Source organism: Alosa sapidissima, chromosome 4, assembly GCF_018492685.1.
Source record: "Alosa sapidissima isolate fAloSap1 chromosome 4, fAloSap1.pri, whole genome shotgun sequence".
Lineage (NCBI taxonomy): Eukaryota > Metazoa > Chordata > Actinopteri > Clupeiformes > Clupeidae > Alosa > Alosa sapidissima.
Window position 1 is genome coordinate 26,492,921 of NC_055960.1, and position 18,356 is coordinate 26,511,276.

Below are 18,356 nucleotides of genomic sequence, written 5' to 3' on the forward strand. Positions count from 1 at the left end.
ACTCTTCTCTTCAATTTCCCTTCCAAATGACTTTTTATTGTCTGAAGACATCTATCGCAAGAATCTAACATTCTAACAGCAACAGCAAAGCAAATGCAAGCTAACCAAAGTGCAGTCGGTTCTCCCGCCATGGTTTTTGAAATCACACACCTGCTGTATCTGAAGCCCAACGCACGCATAAGGCCTACGACTATCACTCTACACGCCCCCTGTTGCACGTCACAATTTAATTTACTATAGCTGATCCTGCCTTCTGGCTCCCCAAAATGCCGCATCATGTGAACAGATCAGCAGGCCGGCAAATTTTCACCTCGCTTTTAGACACAAAAAAGACGGCAACAAAAAAAAATCCCGCAAATTTAGCGGGATCTCTGTGTGAAAAGGCCTAGGGACAAGGGGAATTTCTGGACGCACCCCCCCCCCCCCCCCTCTAATACACATATACATACATAATGCTAGTCTTTATTCTTGGCGGAAGTCACATTCTCCAATCACGTGTGATTTCACAATAAGCACGGCTCTCTACTGAGACCAATGGGATCAAAGTGCTTGAGTCTAAACTCCGGCCGGCCGAGGCCGTCTTACTGGACGCTGGAATGCGTAGCATGCCTGTGGTTTAGGGGACGAGATGGAGACAATCAGAGCTGGCTGCCCACAACAGGAACATGGAGAGGACAAAAAGGCTTTTTGCATGAAAAATCTGCAAATCTGGCTAGAATAGGTTGAATGATGAATATAATGGAGATCAAACCTGTCTAATAATAATATCCAAAACATGTCTGAATTGACTGGATTTTACAGGTCAAGGAACAATCCCTGGCTCATTTGCCAGGAGCGACCCTGCACTTAACTGAATAGGGAAGATGCATGTTAAAAGGTATATCAACAAGATATGATCCACAAGGCTCCTTTTAAGCCGAAATCTACCTTTTGTCCTGTTACTTTAAATGCTACTTTGAATACTTTACTAAGAAAGTGGATTTTGAAGTTGAAAACCTGTATCAGCAGAAAAGAAGCATGCCTATGTACCATAATTTGTCAAAGCAAGAGCGCTGTGCACTTGAACAGATGATGAAAGATGATGATTTGGTGATCAAAAAGGCAGATAAAGGAGGGGCTGTTGTAGTCTGGAGAAAAGAGAAACACACAGAAGAAGCTAATACACAACTAAATGATCCAGAATATTATGAAGTTTTCAAGTACAATCCCACAGAAACTTTGAAAATGGAATTAAAAACAATTTTGACTGAAGCAAGAAATAATAACTGGATTTGTGTTAACTGACTTCTTTCTATCTTCTCCCAAAGATACACAAAAATCTGGAAACTCCCCCTGAAAGACCAGTTATTTCAGGTATCGATAGCCTTACCGAACCCATCTCCAAATATATTGATGACTTTCTCAAACCCATACTTTCCCAAACCCTTCCAGCATGCACACAGGACACCACAGCTGTTCTTAATAAGATCTCTGAACTAGGTAATATAGGGCGAGATACTATTTTGGTTACAATGGATGTGGAGTCACTTTACACCTCAACTGTACATAAAGAAGGGTTAGAAGCACTAGAATATTTGTTGAGTTTGAGACCGCAAACAGAAAGCCCCCCTGTACATTTTCTCTAGGACTCTAAATCCTAACATCTTCATCTTTCAAGATCGCCTATTCAGACAAGCAAAAGGGTGTGCAATGGGAGCTTGCTATAGTCCCTCTTATGCAGGGTTATATATGGGTAAATGGGAATGAGACTTTGTATTTAATCCCACCAAACATTCATTCTGCAATAAGATAATCTATTGGGGCAGGTACATAGATGATGTAATTTTACTGTGGGCCGGATCTGAATCTGAACTTTTGTCCATGAATATCTTAATAGCACAAATGAAAACATCAAAATTGTCTCTGGAATTGACATTGACAAACATCTGTTTTCTGGATCTGGAAATATCTAAAGATGGGAAAGGTTTTTTACATTCCACTATCTATAGAAATCCTACCTCCCGTAACACCATTTTATATGCCAAAAGTTTTCATCCTAGACACCTTAAGGATAACATACCCTATGGCCAATTCCAGAGGCTTAGAAGAATTTGTGATGAAATTAATGATTTTGATACAAAGGCTACAGAGATGGAAAAAAGATTTGTTCAGAGAGGTTACAAGAAGACAGTCCTCCAAAGTGCTAAGAATAAAACAAGAAATCTAAATCAACAGTCCCTTTTAGAAAGTGAGAGTTCTAGACAGGGCTCTGAAAGGGTTTTCTTTTCCACGAAATTTAGTACAGAAGCACACCACATTAAGAACATTATCAGGAAAAACTGGAGTCTATTACAATGCAATGTTGTTTTGAGAAATGTTTTTTTGGAACCCTCCATATTTAGCTTTAACCCTTAAAGGAGTACCATCACACCGGTGTGACGGGAATGTTGGGAAATTAACGTTCTAAAGAATATCTGGGTTCATTGAATTCAACATAGAATTTTAGAACCTTCAATTGTTGCGGAACTTAGAATGTTCAAAAACCTACACCTTTAAGGGTTAAACGTTCCCCTGTAATCACCCCCCTAATGTGGTTAATTGCAAAGAATTTTAGGATACACATGGAGACAAAACATATGAAGTAAAACATTTTATTAACTGTAAAACACCTTGTTATTTACAAGTTAGAATGTCCTTTATGCAATGAAGGCAGGACTAAACGCCGACTACAGGCTAGAGTTCACCCACTCATATTGATGTTTTAAACAAACTTGTCTCAGAGATTGTTCACTCCTGACGAAGGCTTTTGAGCCGAAACACGTTAAAGTGTTTTTTAATTGATCTGCCGATGAAATAAAGGCATTTTAAATTTTTTCACTTGATGAGTGCCTAGGTATCTTCTTATATTTACAATTGATCAAGCCCTCAACCTAAGAGCACCATCTCAACAGACTTATCGTTCCAGGCAGCACTCCAACTCAATAGGTTTTTTAAAGATATGAACCCACTAGTGTGCACACACACTGCTGAGAGAAAAGTAGTAAAGACAGAGACTGATCATGAGAGAGGGATGAGAAGACACAGAGATGGCACTGGTACTGGCATGTGTGTGTGTGTGTGGTTCTACACACCTGTCGGAGTGAGGCGGCGAAGGCCTCGTGGGAGCTGTTGAGGCGGGTGCGGAACTGGGAGCAGATGCTCTTGGCCAGCTTAGCCGCGCTCAGGCTCTCGATGGCGTCCTGAGCCACCTTACGCTTCCACTCTGGAGTGATGGCCGGAGGATTCACAAACGTTATCCTCTGGATTATCTACACAAAGAGAGAGAGAGAGAGAGAGAGAGAGAGAGAGAGAGAGAGAGAGAGAGAGAGAGAGAGAGAGAGAGATAGGGTGAGAGAGAAAGAGAGAGAGAGAGATACAGGGTGAGAGGGCCAAATGAAAAGCGTGAGAGAGGGCTGAGAATGAGGGCAGGGCACACAGACTTTAATTATGTTGACCTGCTGATCAGGTTTCTGTGACTTGTCTGAACATAATGTGCATCTGAGGTTACCTGTTTGATCTGTTCCCACACTAACCGCGTCACAGACGAGCCAGAGTGAAACGTCACCTCCACATGGTAGGCAGCGTTCAGGATCTGAGAGAGAGAGAGAGAGAGAGAGAGAGAGAGAGATTGTCGATGAAGATGTTTAAATGAACCCCATCTCTTACATGGAATCAAATGAATAATTAGCAATAGATATTTTCCCTTTTTGTTAAATGAAGCAGTCCTCTGGTAGTACATATGCGTGCGTGCGTGCGTGCGCACACCTGCTTCAGATGGTTAGAGGTGACGTTGTGCACCGAGGTGTCATTGTGCGACTTCTCCAGGCTGTTGAGGCAGCGCTCCAGCGTGCCGACAAAGCTCTCCCTCAGGTAGTCCACGGAGCTGATGAGCTTGTTGGCCACCGCCTGGTTCAGACGCACCACGATCAGCTCCTGGATCTGCTGGATGCACGACTTGATGTCCTTGGAGGCCACGGGCTCCCCGTTTGGAGTTACAATGATATCTGAGTTGAGTGAATGAGAACAATAAGTAAGTTATGAGTAAAGACTGAGCAGTATACAAGAATACAACTTGTTTATATGTGTTTATTGCACAGACGCGTTTCGGCTTAGCGCCTTCCAAGTGCGGCCTATTTTCTTCCTTAATGTCACTTATACGTTTGGCCAAGCACTCTAAGAAAGAAACTGACTCTAATAAGAAACTGAGTGAAGCCTGCTACTACCACACAATTATCTGTTATAATAAAGAAATATGATAATATAAAGTGTGCATAACAGTCAATCAATCTAGCCAGGAGTGTGCGAATCATAGATTTATAGGTCTGAATTCTGGACAGTCCAGACTGCTCATCTAGTTGTTAATTGACTATGTTTTCATTGTTTTATGTGTGATAAAATATGATCATAAAAGATTATTATCTTTGTTTAAAAAAAATGTGCAAAAAAGAGCATTAAAGAGGTCTTTCAAATATAATTTAGTTCAGTGCCCATCATAAAAACTCTCATTGTAGGGTTACAAATGTTGTTGTGATATTGTGTAATACTAAACTGTGAAATACTAAAGACTTAGGCTAAATACTGTATACCAGTAGGTTCTTGAGAACGGCTGTGAATTGCATCCTGTGTGTGTGTGTGTGTATATGTACAGTATGTATGTGTGTGTGTGGGGGGGGGGGGGGGGGGGGGGGGGGTGTGCGTGTGTGTGTGTGTGTGTAAGTAATATTTCTCATTTCATTGTCTGAAAAAATGAAGAAATAACTTTTGAAAATAAAAAAGAGGAACAATTTTTCAGTGGGAAGAGGAACAATTCCACTGAGAAAGTAACACTTAATCTTATTCTGTCAAATAAAACCAAAAATCAATGGTCCTGCCAGTTAGCTTTTTAACAAACACCTGTTTGGGAGGTTTGTGTACAAGTCCTCTTTTTCACTACTTCACCTCCACCGCGTCCACTCCTCCCTCTCCCACTCTCTCGTTCTCTCTTCCTTTCCTTCCCTCTCCCTCAGAAAGTTATCAAATCAGCTCAGCTAAAGACTCTAAATAGTCATGGGCTGTTGCCATGGGAACGGGCCTGAATGGGTCCTACCACAGGGCCACGAGTTGCCAATCTGCACTAATGAAGTCTGGACAAGTCCTTTCCATTCCTTTACAGTAAACAGCATCACCCTCCGCTCACACATCACAACTCGACGCCCACACACAGCCTCGGTGTTGTCAACACGTGTGTATGTGTTTATGAGTGCCGAAATGTGTGACGTAATTGTCAAAACACATGCCGACTTGTTTCCTGATTCTTTTAACACGCTTTAGAGACACTTCATCCCCAGTAACTTGGTTTCAATAGAGAAGACCAGAGGAGATTGCTAGAAAAAAAAGAACTAAGCTTTGCTGAGCTGCAGCACACAGCTGATTGGCTGGATAAGAGTTGGGCTAGGAGAAGGGAAAGCCCACGATGCTGCTTGAGTTGCGTAATAGCAGAGCGGCACGGTTTACTCACGCATGAGCGTGTCTGGACTCTGGAGGAGTTACATCATTAGAGAATATTCAAGTCCAGCCCCACAGGAACGCTTCCTTTGGCTCGGTCGACAGGCCCGGCTCCCACTGGATAGCACAGCGTCACTGAACTGGACATGATCCCGTGGACACTAATGAATGGGCTGAGCTGGACCGTATGGGCCCAGTGGGACCGCACATGAGGACCACAGTGTAAACTGAGTTCTCATTTGTCATTACGGCTGTGAGGATCAAACGCACACCAATTCATCAGAACAACAGAAATCAATTTCCTCCACCAGAAAGTCTGTCTCCCCCCTTGACTCAGTTAGTGTGTGCTCAGGAGTCCGATCCATACTGCTGGACCATGCCCTCTGAGAGACAGCTCTGTAAATACCCCCTTTCCTTTATTTTTCACCCCATTTTTTTTGCTCCCTCTCCTGTTTCCTGTTTTGCGCCCTCTCCTGAGTTTTATTCACCGGTTCACAGAACTGTGATAGGTCTGGTATCTGATGGGGAGTTTTCAGAAATGCTGAAGGCATAACAAACACAACACAGGCTGGGTAACCCCTGCTCTCTTGTTTGACACAATGGCACCAGCGAAGTTATGACTGTGCTTTCAAACGAGTTGCCATGTTCATTAAAGGCTTTTTTCCATATATTTTTCTAAACAGAGTGCCTTTGTTACATTCTTTTTTTGACCTTACTTGCACCCACAACAAAAGAGCACCTGTTAGAAGTCTCCTAGTAGCACTCTGAGCCTTTTAGTTCATTTTCTCTCATTACGAGAAAATCATTCAAAAGCAGTTCATCTCTATGGAAACCTTTTTTATTTTTATATACATCTCCCCTCTCCATATGTGCCTTTGAAGTTGAACTGCTCAAGGCTTCCACTCAAACAGGTTTGATGCTGTGCAATAAAACCATTTTCCAAGATTAAAGTGTCAACTTTGAGCACACTCTTTGACATCTGACCCTGCCGTGACCCCGGACCTGTGAACTCCAGGTTGGCAGCGTCCTCCAGCAGCTGCTCCTTCATGCTGCTGAGCGTCTCCACGATCATCTCCTTCATCTCCTCCTGCTTGCGGTTGGCGATGATCATGAGCGAGGTGAAGAGCTCGCCCTCCTTCTCTCGCGTGTACTCCAGCCGCCGCGGCGTGATCTGTAGGTCCCTCTGCATGTCAAAAGCCTGGCCATGCGCACACACAAACACACACATAGTCCAGGGGAAAGTCAGAAATAAGCTCACAGTGTAGATCAGGGGCGGTATTCACAAAGAATTTTAAGGCTAAAAGTAGCTCCTAAGTGGCGAATTTAAGAGCAATTCCTAAAAATAATGGGCGTGTCACTCCTAACTTTAGGACTCCTAATTTTTTTCACTAAAAGTAATTCACGAAGCATTTTAGACCTAAAAGTAGCACCTAAGTCTGGGACAGCTTAAAAGAAGTCAAGAAGACCTATTCACAAACAGCTTTTTGCGGCATTTCACGTCGCGATGTTTTGAAATGCGTATGCGGCAACAGGAGCTTCTAATCGCGAGGGAACAATTTTGCATTGTAGGCATAAAAGGGGTGCAAACCAAACTACCAAACCAAAACTACTCATTGTCAACATGTAAATTAAATGTAACCTTTCATTGTGAATCAAATTAAAATGTTCTCCTCTTTGCAAACGTAGGCATAGGCAAAGATACTGCATCAATCCGTAGGCCTATGTTTCATTAGGCTATAGGCTATTTGTTTTGCCTTACTCTTTCCCTTTTTATTCAGTTATTAATCATCTTCCGTCCTTCGCACTACTTGTGTAGCGCACGCATTCGCCGACCGGTCACCTGTCACTAATCATCGGAAAGGAGGTGTTTGGAAACATTCCCGCGTTACAATCATCAGCCAATCAAGGTGGTCACTTCAGTCAAGCTCGTGCATGAGTAATGACGTCATCCATAGCAACGAAGACTCACTCTTAGTTTAGGAGTTGTCATTTTTCCTTACTAAGAGTAGGTCTGAAAGGCTTTGTGAATAACTTTTAAGAGAAAACTCCTAGCTAAAATCTTTTAGTGTGATTTAGGAGTACTCCTAGTGGTAAGATAAAAGGCTTTGTGAATACGGCCCCTGAGCTCTAAAGATATAATATGACAGAAGACACTACTGCGGCCTGGCTCTGATTATGGGAGTCCTAGAGATTACCTCACAGACTTTCTATTTTAATATCTTTCCATGCTCTTTTGTCTGCTCATTTGTGAACATATTGACTTACAAATGTGTAGTATGCAGTAGCTCTCTCCTTTGCAACACAAACAATACAAACACATTTTTGTTGATGAGCACAGTGATGGTCTTTAACTTTGTGCTCTGATCAATGAAACAGTGAATCAATGAAAAGACCTTTCAATGCCTGAATGGATGTTTACATTGGAACTTAATCAGATCTGTGTATCTGTGGGTCTGCTTATGCCTTCCAAAACTGCTTGCCCAAACATGTTCCAAAACTCCATCTTCAACTCCTATCAGGATCAGGGTGTCCTTGATAATGAGGCATTGAGGAATGCTTTATAGCAACACATGCCAAGAGCCACAATGGAATCCTACCAGTTCAATTAACTTGTGCCCCACTACCCCACCTGTAAAAATATCAATGTAAAATGACTACGCCCTTCACCTCCCTCCAATGCCACCTGCACTTTTAGAACATCCACCACCGGTGTGTCTTCATAACAAAGGCAGCCACTACACACGGTCAGGAAACAATTTGATTGTCAGAGAGCACAGGCTATTCTGACAAACCAAACTTCTCACACACCAAACTTCTCCATACGGCACTGTGAATTGTAACAGAGCGACCTCAAACTAGTGTCACCTACATCACTACTAGTCTCCCAATCCTTGAGGACCCAGGTTCGATTCCCGCCTCGTGGTCATTTCTGGATCCCACCCTGACTCTCTCTCTCCCACTCACTTCTTGTCATTCTCCACTACACTGTCAAATAAAGGCATAACACCCAAATATATAATACACATCTTAACTTAGCTCTTTGTACACTAAACGGACTCACATTGATGTAATAAAGGCTTCAAGAAGTCCAGACGCATAGCGCTCAGCTCAGTGTGATTAAGCTGTCCCAGACAAGGCCCCATCTCACCTGGTTGATGAAGAGGTCGAGGCAGCGGCAGTGCACCCCGTTGAGCATGTTGGCCGCCTCCACCTGCTGGTTCTGCAGCACCTGCTTGGCGAAGGGCCCCAGGAGCCGGTGCAGCCGTTCAAAGGATTCGCCCAGCACGCTCTGGGGCATGGGGGCCGAGCCGCTCGAGCTGTTCTCCGCGCCGCCGCCCAGGAACCCCAGCGACAGGAGCTGGACGTGCAGGCCACTACGCTCGCGGTTCCGCTCCCGATCCCGATCGCCCGCCCGTGTGCACTCGGGAGAGGCCTCTGGGGTCAAGGAAGGCGAGGAGGAGGACGAGGGCGACAGCAAAGACGAGGGCATGCGGACGAAGCAGATGGGGTAGGGGAGCGTCTCTCGGACCTTGTGCAGGTCGGCCACCTGCTCAGCGGTGAGCGAGTCCTGGCTTAGGGCATAGATGATGATGGGAATGATGTTGCGTGAGCAATCCTCCAGCGCCTCCTGAATTGGCTGGACACCGGGGCACGGGACGACCATGATCTTGGCCTCCTACGCAAAGCAGAAAGGGAACAGCCAGGTTAGGAGGGAGGGAGGGGGAGAGGGAGAGAGAGAGAGAGAGAGAGAGAGAGAGAGAGAGAGAGAGAGAGAGAGAGAGAGAGAGAGAGAGAGCTGAGCAGCAGCTTTCATTTTCAAAAAAGCAAATGAAGTTACAAGAGAAAAAGTGCTGAGAGCACCGAATGCCTAAGTGAATGTATCCAATCTTTGCCCCTGAGGTCCTGTCTACAGTGTTCATGTGCAACCCTATTATAACACAGCCGTCTGATAGTGTTAAATCATATCATGGCTTGCTTAGTGTAATTGAGGACAGACCTCTGATTGGAGAAGAACTGGACACCTTTGACCCAGAAGATGAGTCAAGCTTCACAGACGGACAAGGCACTCTATGTGTGAAGGCACGCTTGGAAGTGTGTGTGGATATTCCTGTGTGTGTCTATAAATGACTCTGCCGAGCTATGTGGCCATACTTCCTCAAAGACTTCAGCTTGAACTGAAAATGGCAGTTGTATTTGCATACTAGGGGGTTTTTCAGCACACATACAGGACGTCTCATTTGCTGGTTTGCGGAGTGCAGGGTTCTAGATAGATAGATAGATAGATACTTTATTAATCCCCAGGGGAAATTCAAGATTCTGTGTCACAATACCCCAAAAATGTCCACTCTCAACAGATTTAAATGTGATAAATGCACTGTCTACCTTGCATGTCCTAGTTGCTGTATCTAGTTATAAGGTATAGGCTGAATACCTGTTGTCCTGTCTTGTTTAGGTCTTTCTCTTCCTGTCTTTCCCTGACCCACCAACTCTGTGCTTCCCGAGAGTCCTTCTGCAGCAGCAGGTCCGCTTTGCAAAGATCCTTCCTTTCCCAAAACAATGAGCCCCACACACACACCCACCCAACACGTCATATTTATTGACATCTACCATAGGAGTTGTTTTGAGCTCTACTCTGATTATACTCGCCTAGACTAGGTTTGCTAGAATCAATTCAGGGCAGCGGAATCAGGGATATCCATCCTTTTCAGTCATGCCAAGTCTGGCTAGCTTTCATTTACACCCTTCAAACGGAGATGTGGTTTTCTTACTTGGAGTGACTTGAATGTTTGATATGTTTAAAGGAATTCAGCCATAGTTATGAAATATCTGTGATGGAAGTCCATTTGATCTGTTATTTTTGACCGGCAGTGTAACAGACCAGTATACATTTAACAGAATTCAGAGATCAGTCCCTATTTGATGAAAAGGATTTTACTTACAGATGTATAAGAAATATTGAAAATATGTACAGCAGTCATGTCACTGCATGACATGTAAGCTGGAAATCTCCTAAAACAATGGAATGCATTCTGTACATTTCAGGAGTATGGCAGGAAATACTGCTTTCAACCCATGACCAACATGATTTCCAGTGTAAACATCCAAAACGTGCATTTCAACTGTAACCACACTGATCTGTCACAAGCAGCACTTATGAATAGTAGCCTTATTCTTGAATGGTTTCAATACTTATGACAGAATATTGTCTGCCACAATTGATTGGTTGTTTGAGGAATGAAAACTACCATCTGCATTTTACTGAAGGGCTTATCTAAAAGGCACATACAGAGAGAGAGAGAGAGAGAGAGAGAGAGATTCCAAATTGACCTTATTTCAATTCTCATGGGAATGTCTTTGGGGCAAGAAATTCTCAAGACGGGGCAAAATGTTTTTGCTTTGCCATCCATTTCCAATGACGGCTCTCATGCTCTCTGTCTCCCTTTGAGACTAAGGGGAGAAGAGACATGAAGTAAAGAGATAAAGAGAGGACAGAGAGAGAGAGAGCATACAAAGACAAGAGATAAAGTGAAAGAGAGGACCAAGAAAGAAAGTAATGGAAGGAAAGTGTAAGACATTGCATACACAAGAGAGTAGTGGGACAGTGCATGAGAGAAAATAGAGGGGGGGACAGAGAGAGAGATAGAAGTGGAGGAAGAGAGTGAGTGTGTGTGTGTGAGAGAGAGAGAGAAAGAGAGAGAGAGAGAGAGAGAGAGAGAGAGAGAGGCAGAGGGAGTGAGACAGAGACAGAGAGCATTGACTAACACTGAGGCACAAAAGAGACAGTCAGTCCCGTCTCCAAGGCACGAGCACCAGCCAACTGAGGAGTCTCTTTGAAACAAAGATGGCCTGCAAACATTTGTTCGCCACCAATCAAAAATAAATAGCATGTTTGACTTGCAATGAAGGCAGTCCATTTTCAAATGTAGTCCAACGAGACACCCATCCCCAGGCTGTTTGGGATCCACAATCTGACCTTTTTTTAACGTTGCATCTTATGAAAAGAAAGCACCGGTTCAGGCAAGACCGCCTGTTTGTGCATCTATTTTTATTCCCCGTCACACCCTTGCTCTCGACGAACACATTCCAGGGCTCCTTTCTTTTTGGCATGTAAATTGATTGTTTCACCGATGGCCGACTTGCTTACTCTTTAAGAGGCAGTGTGATGGGGGTTGGGGAGGGCTTCAGTTTGGACTTGGCTACTAACTAATAAAGGCCAGCTCACTAGCCATTTCCTCGAGACCTGCTCCAGAGATGTCCCAGCCTACTGTTGGCAAGTAGGGCAAAAGCACAATCTTCTTTTATCTTCTTACTGCAAACAACCACAGCTTACTTTTGCTGGTGGAGGTAAGGTGGCCTTAAAAATGTGAACCCGAAAAAATGTATCGACAGGACTGGAGATGTCTGTCATGGTGTCTTACAGTGCACTTTGGCCGAAATGAGAGGACCAGGAATTAACGGGGAGGAGGGTGGGCTAATTAGCGTGTTAGCGAGTTCATTATCCGCTAGCCAAAAAGGGGCCCATGTCTTACTTAGCAGGGCTGTGGTGAATGTAGCAGCTGTGTGAAAGCTTCGGAGCCTTTATTTACCAAAGAGTCCCTGCCACTAATGAGTCAAGCACTACCGTGCAAGGGGGAAGGGAGCTCAGCTCACCAGAGATTCCTCAAGATATCAAGGCTCTGGAGAGAACACACGGGAGAGGATAGCGCAGGTGCCGAATCAGGCCCTGGGCCTTCTCAGTCAGCTAGCATGTTTTTGCAGTATTATTCATATATTCAGCCCAATAATTGTGTGTGACACAATGAAATGATTCATTCAGAGCTAAAGATTAGCAACATACAATGTGAAGCAATGTTTCAGCTTTACTCAGATGTCCACCCAGAGAATGATGACGTTTTTGCAGTATTACTGTTTTTCGCCGTACATGTGTTCCATTGCCACCCAAATATTGGCAAGAAGAGCATGTTTACGCGAGGCATTACCAATCAATGCTGAGAAGAGCAGATGTGGTACCTCACAAGTGTAAAACAGACATTTTGTTATGAACAAAATGCCACGAGAGCAGCTTAAAATCACATGTAGGCCTATCTTGAAATTACATTGAGAGGTGGAGTTGGTCAGAGTCATCATAAAACATTATCATAAAAACATTGTAGCACAACTTGGTAGTTTTACCGTTTGAATTAACACTCAGGTCATATAGAGAATTTCTCTAGTCTGATGACCGATTCAACTTCCCTGGGATTTCCCACAGACTGAAATCTCACATTCCACTGCCACATATTTTCAGGACAAGCAGTTAGCTAAATCCATATCCAATTTTTGGCAAAACATTTTTTTGGAAGAAAACCAGTCAAGCATTTCAGGTGGTATATCAAGGCCTACTGAAGTTTAGCAGCCTCTGAAAACAGACCAAAGATCTTTATGTCTGGCTACTACACAAGTCAGATAAGTGATCAATAGCATCCTCATGTCCAGGACCATTACCTTCTGACCCTTAAGTTAGCATCTCTGTGGTCCGTTTTAGTTACAGTGGCATGTGACTTAAGGCCACCACTTATTTAGCAGTCTCTGTAAAACAGGCATATGAAGGAGATCTGATTAGCAAAGGATGCCATATCTCTAGGATTGCTTCTGGACCTCGCAGGTCGTCAATTCGGCCGGTTTACAGCACGCTCAGGCAAACAAGCATAGAAAAATAAAAAAAGAGAATGAAAAAAAAAAAAAAATGCAAAAACAGAAAGGGGAAAAAAATGGCCATGACTGTGACAAACTGCAGAGGTATTTATGAGCCATGCCCGGGGGCCAAATAAATACTGTCACTGCCATGGAAACCCCATCATCACAAATATGATATAATTTTGCCCACCCACCACCAACCCCAACTTTCCCGTATTTGTCTCTACCACTGCCCTCCAGCCAAACTCTCTCTCCGCCTCTCTCTCTCTCCGCCTCTCTCTCTCTCTCTCTCGCTCTGTCTCTCTGTCTCTCAACACTGGCCTGTGCCCTGGTCATGTGAAAGGCAGCAGACCCTGAGCAGTGATGGGGCCCATTATGTAAGTGGGGGCTGCTGCTGCTCCCGCTGCCTGGTAGAAACAGTGCTGGAAGTGGAGCAGGAGCCTGGGGGGGTGGGGTGGGGTGGGGTGGGGGGGGACCTGCCTGACCTGACAGGGGGCATGATCTCTGGCCTGGGCCCTGGGGTCAGGAGAGACAGGAGGCCTGGGCTGGGCTGGGCCAGGCCCTTTTGACTCGGGGATTAGCTATGCCTGTCTGGCGCAGCATGTGATGCCTGATGCATGGGACAGACGAGCCCTTCGTGTTGGTCAGGGGTGGAGGTGATCGACCGTGGAGTGTGGCGACCTGCTATACCTCACATCAGCAGCTACTGCACCAGAGGTGAGAATATGATTACCTGAATGATAGGAATGAAGAGGGACAGCGTAAGCTACGTTAAGGAAATGATCAGTGTCTGTGGTGCTATCCCAAGACAGAGCAAGATGAACTAAAGGTTTCCTACGAGGTCTGATTTAACAAATTAACAAGAACTAAAACACTCCATCCTCTAGCGTCCAAATAGACGACATCATACATTCTAACTGACCACTTTGAGAGCTGTTGCTCAGTATTTCCACGGGACCTTGGACCTTGCCTTGGAAACACTGCCAAGCCTGCACCTTTTTCCACCCTGCTCCTTTGAACAACTTTCAGCTCTTACAACTGAGCAGCCCAGCCCAGATGGGCAGCCGTGGCCCACTGGTAAGCACTCTGGACTTGTAACCAGAGGGTTGCTGGTTCGAGCCCCGACCAGTGGGCCGCGGCTGAAGTGCCCTTGAGCAAGGCACCTAACCCCTCACTGCTCCCCAAGCGCTGCCGTTGAAGCAGGCAGCTCACTGCGCCGGGATTAGTGTGTGCTTCACCTCACTGTGTGCTGTTTGTGTTTCACTAATTCACCGATTGGGTTAAATGCAGAGACCAAATTTCCCTCACGGGATCAAAAAAGTATATATATACTTATAGATTTTGAGCAAGAGGATTAGGCTACAGCTCCTGCCTCCTCTTCTAAACATTCCTGAAACAAAGTTCAATCAAACACTTTCGGTCTAGAGGCCCTGGGTCTGAAAGGTCCCCGGATGTTCACCTGCAGCAGCGAGTGGTGCAGTGTGATCTCCAACTCGGCCAGCCGGGTCGCCGGGTCTTCGCACTCCTCCTGGATCTCCAGGTCCTGTCGGGGCACAGTCTCCCAGCGCCCGCAGTGCGCCGCCAGCTGGTGCACCAGCTCGTACTGGCCGGGCAGTGCCAGGCTGAGGCGCGTCTGGCGCCCATGCGTGAAGCACAGCTTCCGCCGCTTACAGGTGAGGCCCTGCGCCCCACAGGCGGACCCCGCGTCGGACCCCAGGGGCAGCAGGCGCTCCCCCAGCAGGCAGTTGAGCAGCTGGTAGCGGGCCGGGCAGTCCTGGCCCAGCAGGAGGATGTAGGGTGTGCTGGACACCACGCCGTGCAGGTACTCCTCTTCGTGCCGTGGGAAGGAGATGCAGTTGAGCTGCAGGCCTGTGAAGGAAGAGGAGGAAGAGGAAGAAGTGAGTCACAGACATGGAGCAGAAATATGACAGAAGAGTCACTAGCCTAGCTGTGTGTTCAGAAACAAGAACATTCAGGCTGTCAGTGAACGGCAGATGAAAATGCAGTTATGTTTGACAAATTTGAAAACAATATTAAAACTGCATGTGCTATACAAAGGAACAGGCCTCCGGGAAACAGGACAGGATATGGATGGAATCCATTGCATCCCTCCAGACAATTTCCAACATTCATTTCACGGATATGAACGTTTGAAGCAAACGTGTATTGCTAGATGTGAACTTTAAACTTCAGTTCAGTGACTACAGATCGTTGCTGTAAACATTTGGTTTTGCAGAAGGCTGCAAAACAAAAAAATTATAAATTATCATCAACATGGAAGTTGTCCATTGAATTATCAGCCTGCATGAAAACCATTTCCGACAACACACACAGGAAAACAGTAATTAAGTACTCTGAGCCTAATTCTATACAGACAGTTCCAGATGATGATGCTAATGTGTGAAAATCACGTGAACATGGACAAAACAAAACTGAAGCCTGAATTATTGTCCAGGCTTTTAATACGTCCAATAAACAGTGCCCAGATGGTGCAACTGGAGGAGGACAGGAAGAAGCCAATTTAAAACTGAGACAGAGAGGATAATATCAAACATTGCAATAATATCAAACATTGGAATTTCATTGCAATTTCATATCTTAATGTGCAGTACTGCACAAAAGAATGTTACCTCTTCCACCACTAAAGGCGATGTGTAATCTGTACTAGAGGACATACAAGATAAAATCAATGCTTGTTCCTTATTTAGATGAGTAGTCATTCATGCGATTACATCAGCTACCGTTATATACTGTATAGTCTAACAGCAGGGTATACTGTTTATGTGACACTGAAAATAAACAAGTGGAACATATTCTCATTCCATCCTCTGATCCTGACTGTAGAGATGTGATTTATACATTCGTCTCCTGCAGCTTAGTGCAGTCAGGCTGTGAGAGAGTGTGTGAGTGAGGCAGAGAGGGGCTATGTTTGTTGAGTAGCTTTGTGAGGGGTGGTGTGTGTGTGTGTGTGTGGCGAGGGTTCGCTCTGTCCTGGGGTGCTCCGTCTCATGACCCATCCCAGGGCCGCTCCCCATTAAAACAGCAACAGCCCTTCAGCTGTGCTCATGCGCAAGGCCTGGTACTAATCCACTGGGCTGCTGCTGAGTCATAGTCCTCCAGCGGGGCAGCTGGTGAGTGTGAGTGTGCTTGAAGGGGTGGTGGGGGTATACAACAAAGAACAGAGGGCAAAAAAATTATCTGCTACACTTCTCACACAGCCTGCCACACACACACACACACACACACAGTCCCCTGCGTTAATCTGTGACTGGCCTGCTTGTTGTTTTGCTTCCTCGCTGTAGGGTTTTTTTTTTTTTTTATTTAAAGCACTGCGGATCTTACTAATCCATCTGCACTACAGTATTGGAAAGTGAATTATGCTGTGCTCACTTCTCACTGTGCAGCGACAAAGCTCTTACAGATGATGGAGAGACACGTCAGAAAAACCACACATACAAATACACACACCCACACCCGGAGAAAGTAACTAACCTCATCCTCTCTGTAGGTATACGTACGTACCACAATAAACTTTTTAGTCAGGTTATCATGACCACAATATCATCTTCACTGGCTCACAGCTCACTGGGACACACCAGTATTCTTTATGCATTTTGCGAGCAGTGAACAGTTAAAAAAAGAAGAAAGACCTGAACCCTACCCTTAACCAGAATTTGCCATTAACAGGGTGTCAACAGAGTGTTTCTAATCTGAACATCTATATTCCAGAAGAGATCATCCAAGAAAAGAGTGACCTTTTCTGCACTCTCAGTATATTTTTTTGGGCTTTTGTCTTTATTAGGATAGGACAGTGTAGAGTGATGGGAAGCCAGTGGTAGAGAGAGATCAGATGGGATTATGAAATTTTGTAACTGTTAAGACTAGAAATATACAACACAACTACCTCTATTTTTTTTTTAATATATATGTCCTATATTTCTATTTTGATACATACATGTTCTATATTTCAGTCTTGCACTTTAATTTAATGTTTATTGTCTATGGCTATGTCCATAGTATGTCTATGTCTGTATTTAAAGCATGTCTATGTCTGCATGGGAAAGTAAGAAACGAAATTTCAATTCTTTGTATGACCAGTGCATGTAAAGAAATTGACAATAAAAGCCGACTTGACTTGACTTGACTTGAAATGGCCGTGGGTCGGATTCAAACCCTCCTAGTCCATAATAGCAGCTGACCCTGAACATGGTACAAACGTGCAGCCACTTGCACCAAAGCTCTGCCTCTACCCATGACTTGTTTTTACCTGCAGACGTGAATGAGTCCAAATCTGCAGGGTGCTGAAACGGGAGGGGGGAAATGGGGAGGGAGGCTGTCTCTGGGCTGCCGAAAAATAACACCCACATAAAGGCTGGTGCTTTTGGGAGACTCTGCACTAACAGGCCTGCAGACCAAACAAAAAGCCCAACAGTGCATCTTCCTTCTTTTGAACTCCATATTGCCCACTCAGCTTCCTAACCTCCACTTGCATGATAAAATCGGTACAGTCAGACCCTCATCATAATATGACAGAGAAGGCAGAACACTTTGAGATGCACCACAATGCACAGCCTCTAATATCGAGCATGTGACACCATAAAAAGAGATTGGCTCGTGCTCTTTATCGCAACCAGGCTTCAGTTGGTCAAAGTTAGACAAGATTGCTAGCTTTACCATCCAAGTTCACAACAAAGCCAAAGGAGTCCAGTGCAGGGTTCAATGCAATGGCCCACTGGCACAGGGCAAGTAAAAGAGCATGTCAGGCAAGTTGAAATGAAATTAATTAACAGTTTTGTGTAAAAGTGACTTTTCTGGGCAAGTAAATGAGGGGCTCAAATCTCACACTGGCCTAAGTGTGTGTGTGTGTAATATTTTCCACATCACAGAAAATATAGAGTGTTTTACCTGTGCTATATAGAGTTGGAGTTTGTAGAGGCCTACTTCTATGTCTTCATTTTCATCTAGGGTAGCCCATGGCATAATCTTAACATGTTCTCTAGACCAAACATTTCCTAAAGGCCTGAACTTATCAGGCCCTCCCAACATACAGGACCGGACTGTTGAAAGGCATACAAATAAAGAGTGGCAGTCTTGAGCAAGAGAGATAATCAATCCTACTCAAACGCCTACATGTCTAGGCTACATGCATTTTCACACACTGTGGCTCGAACTGACCA

At 44.7% G+C, this 18,356-nt stretch overlaps 1 protein-coding gene across 1 annotated transcript in view; it reads right to left on the reverse strand.

The window, feature by feature from the left end:
* The window catches only part of dstyk (dual serine/threonine and tyrosine protein kinase), a 31,397-nt gene that overhangs the window by 10,536 nt on the left and 2,505 nt on the right, over positions 1–18,356 (reverse strand). Inside the window, exons 2-7 of the mRNA XM_042089586.1 lie at positions 14,639–15,048; positions 8,651–9,178; positions 6,505–6,700; positions 3,784–4,022; positions 3,527–3,610; positions 3,111–3,287 (exon numbers count right to left, since the gene is read on the reverse strand). Of these exons, the coding sequence (XP_041945520.1) occupies positions 3,111–3,287; positions 3,527–3,610; positions 3,784–4,022; positions 6,505–6,700; positions 8,651–9,178; positions 14,639–15,048 (1,634 nt within the window). The remainder of the gene's footprint in view (positions 1–3,110; positions 3,288–3,526; positions 3,611–3,783; positions 4,023–6,504; positions 6,701–8,650; positions 9,179–14,638; positions 15,049–18,356) is intronic.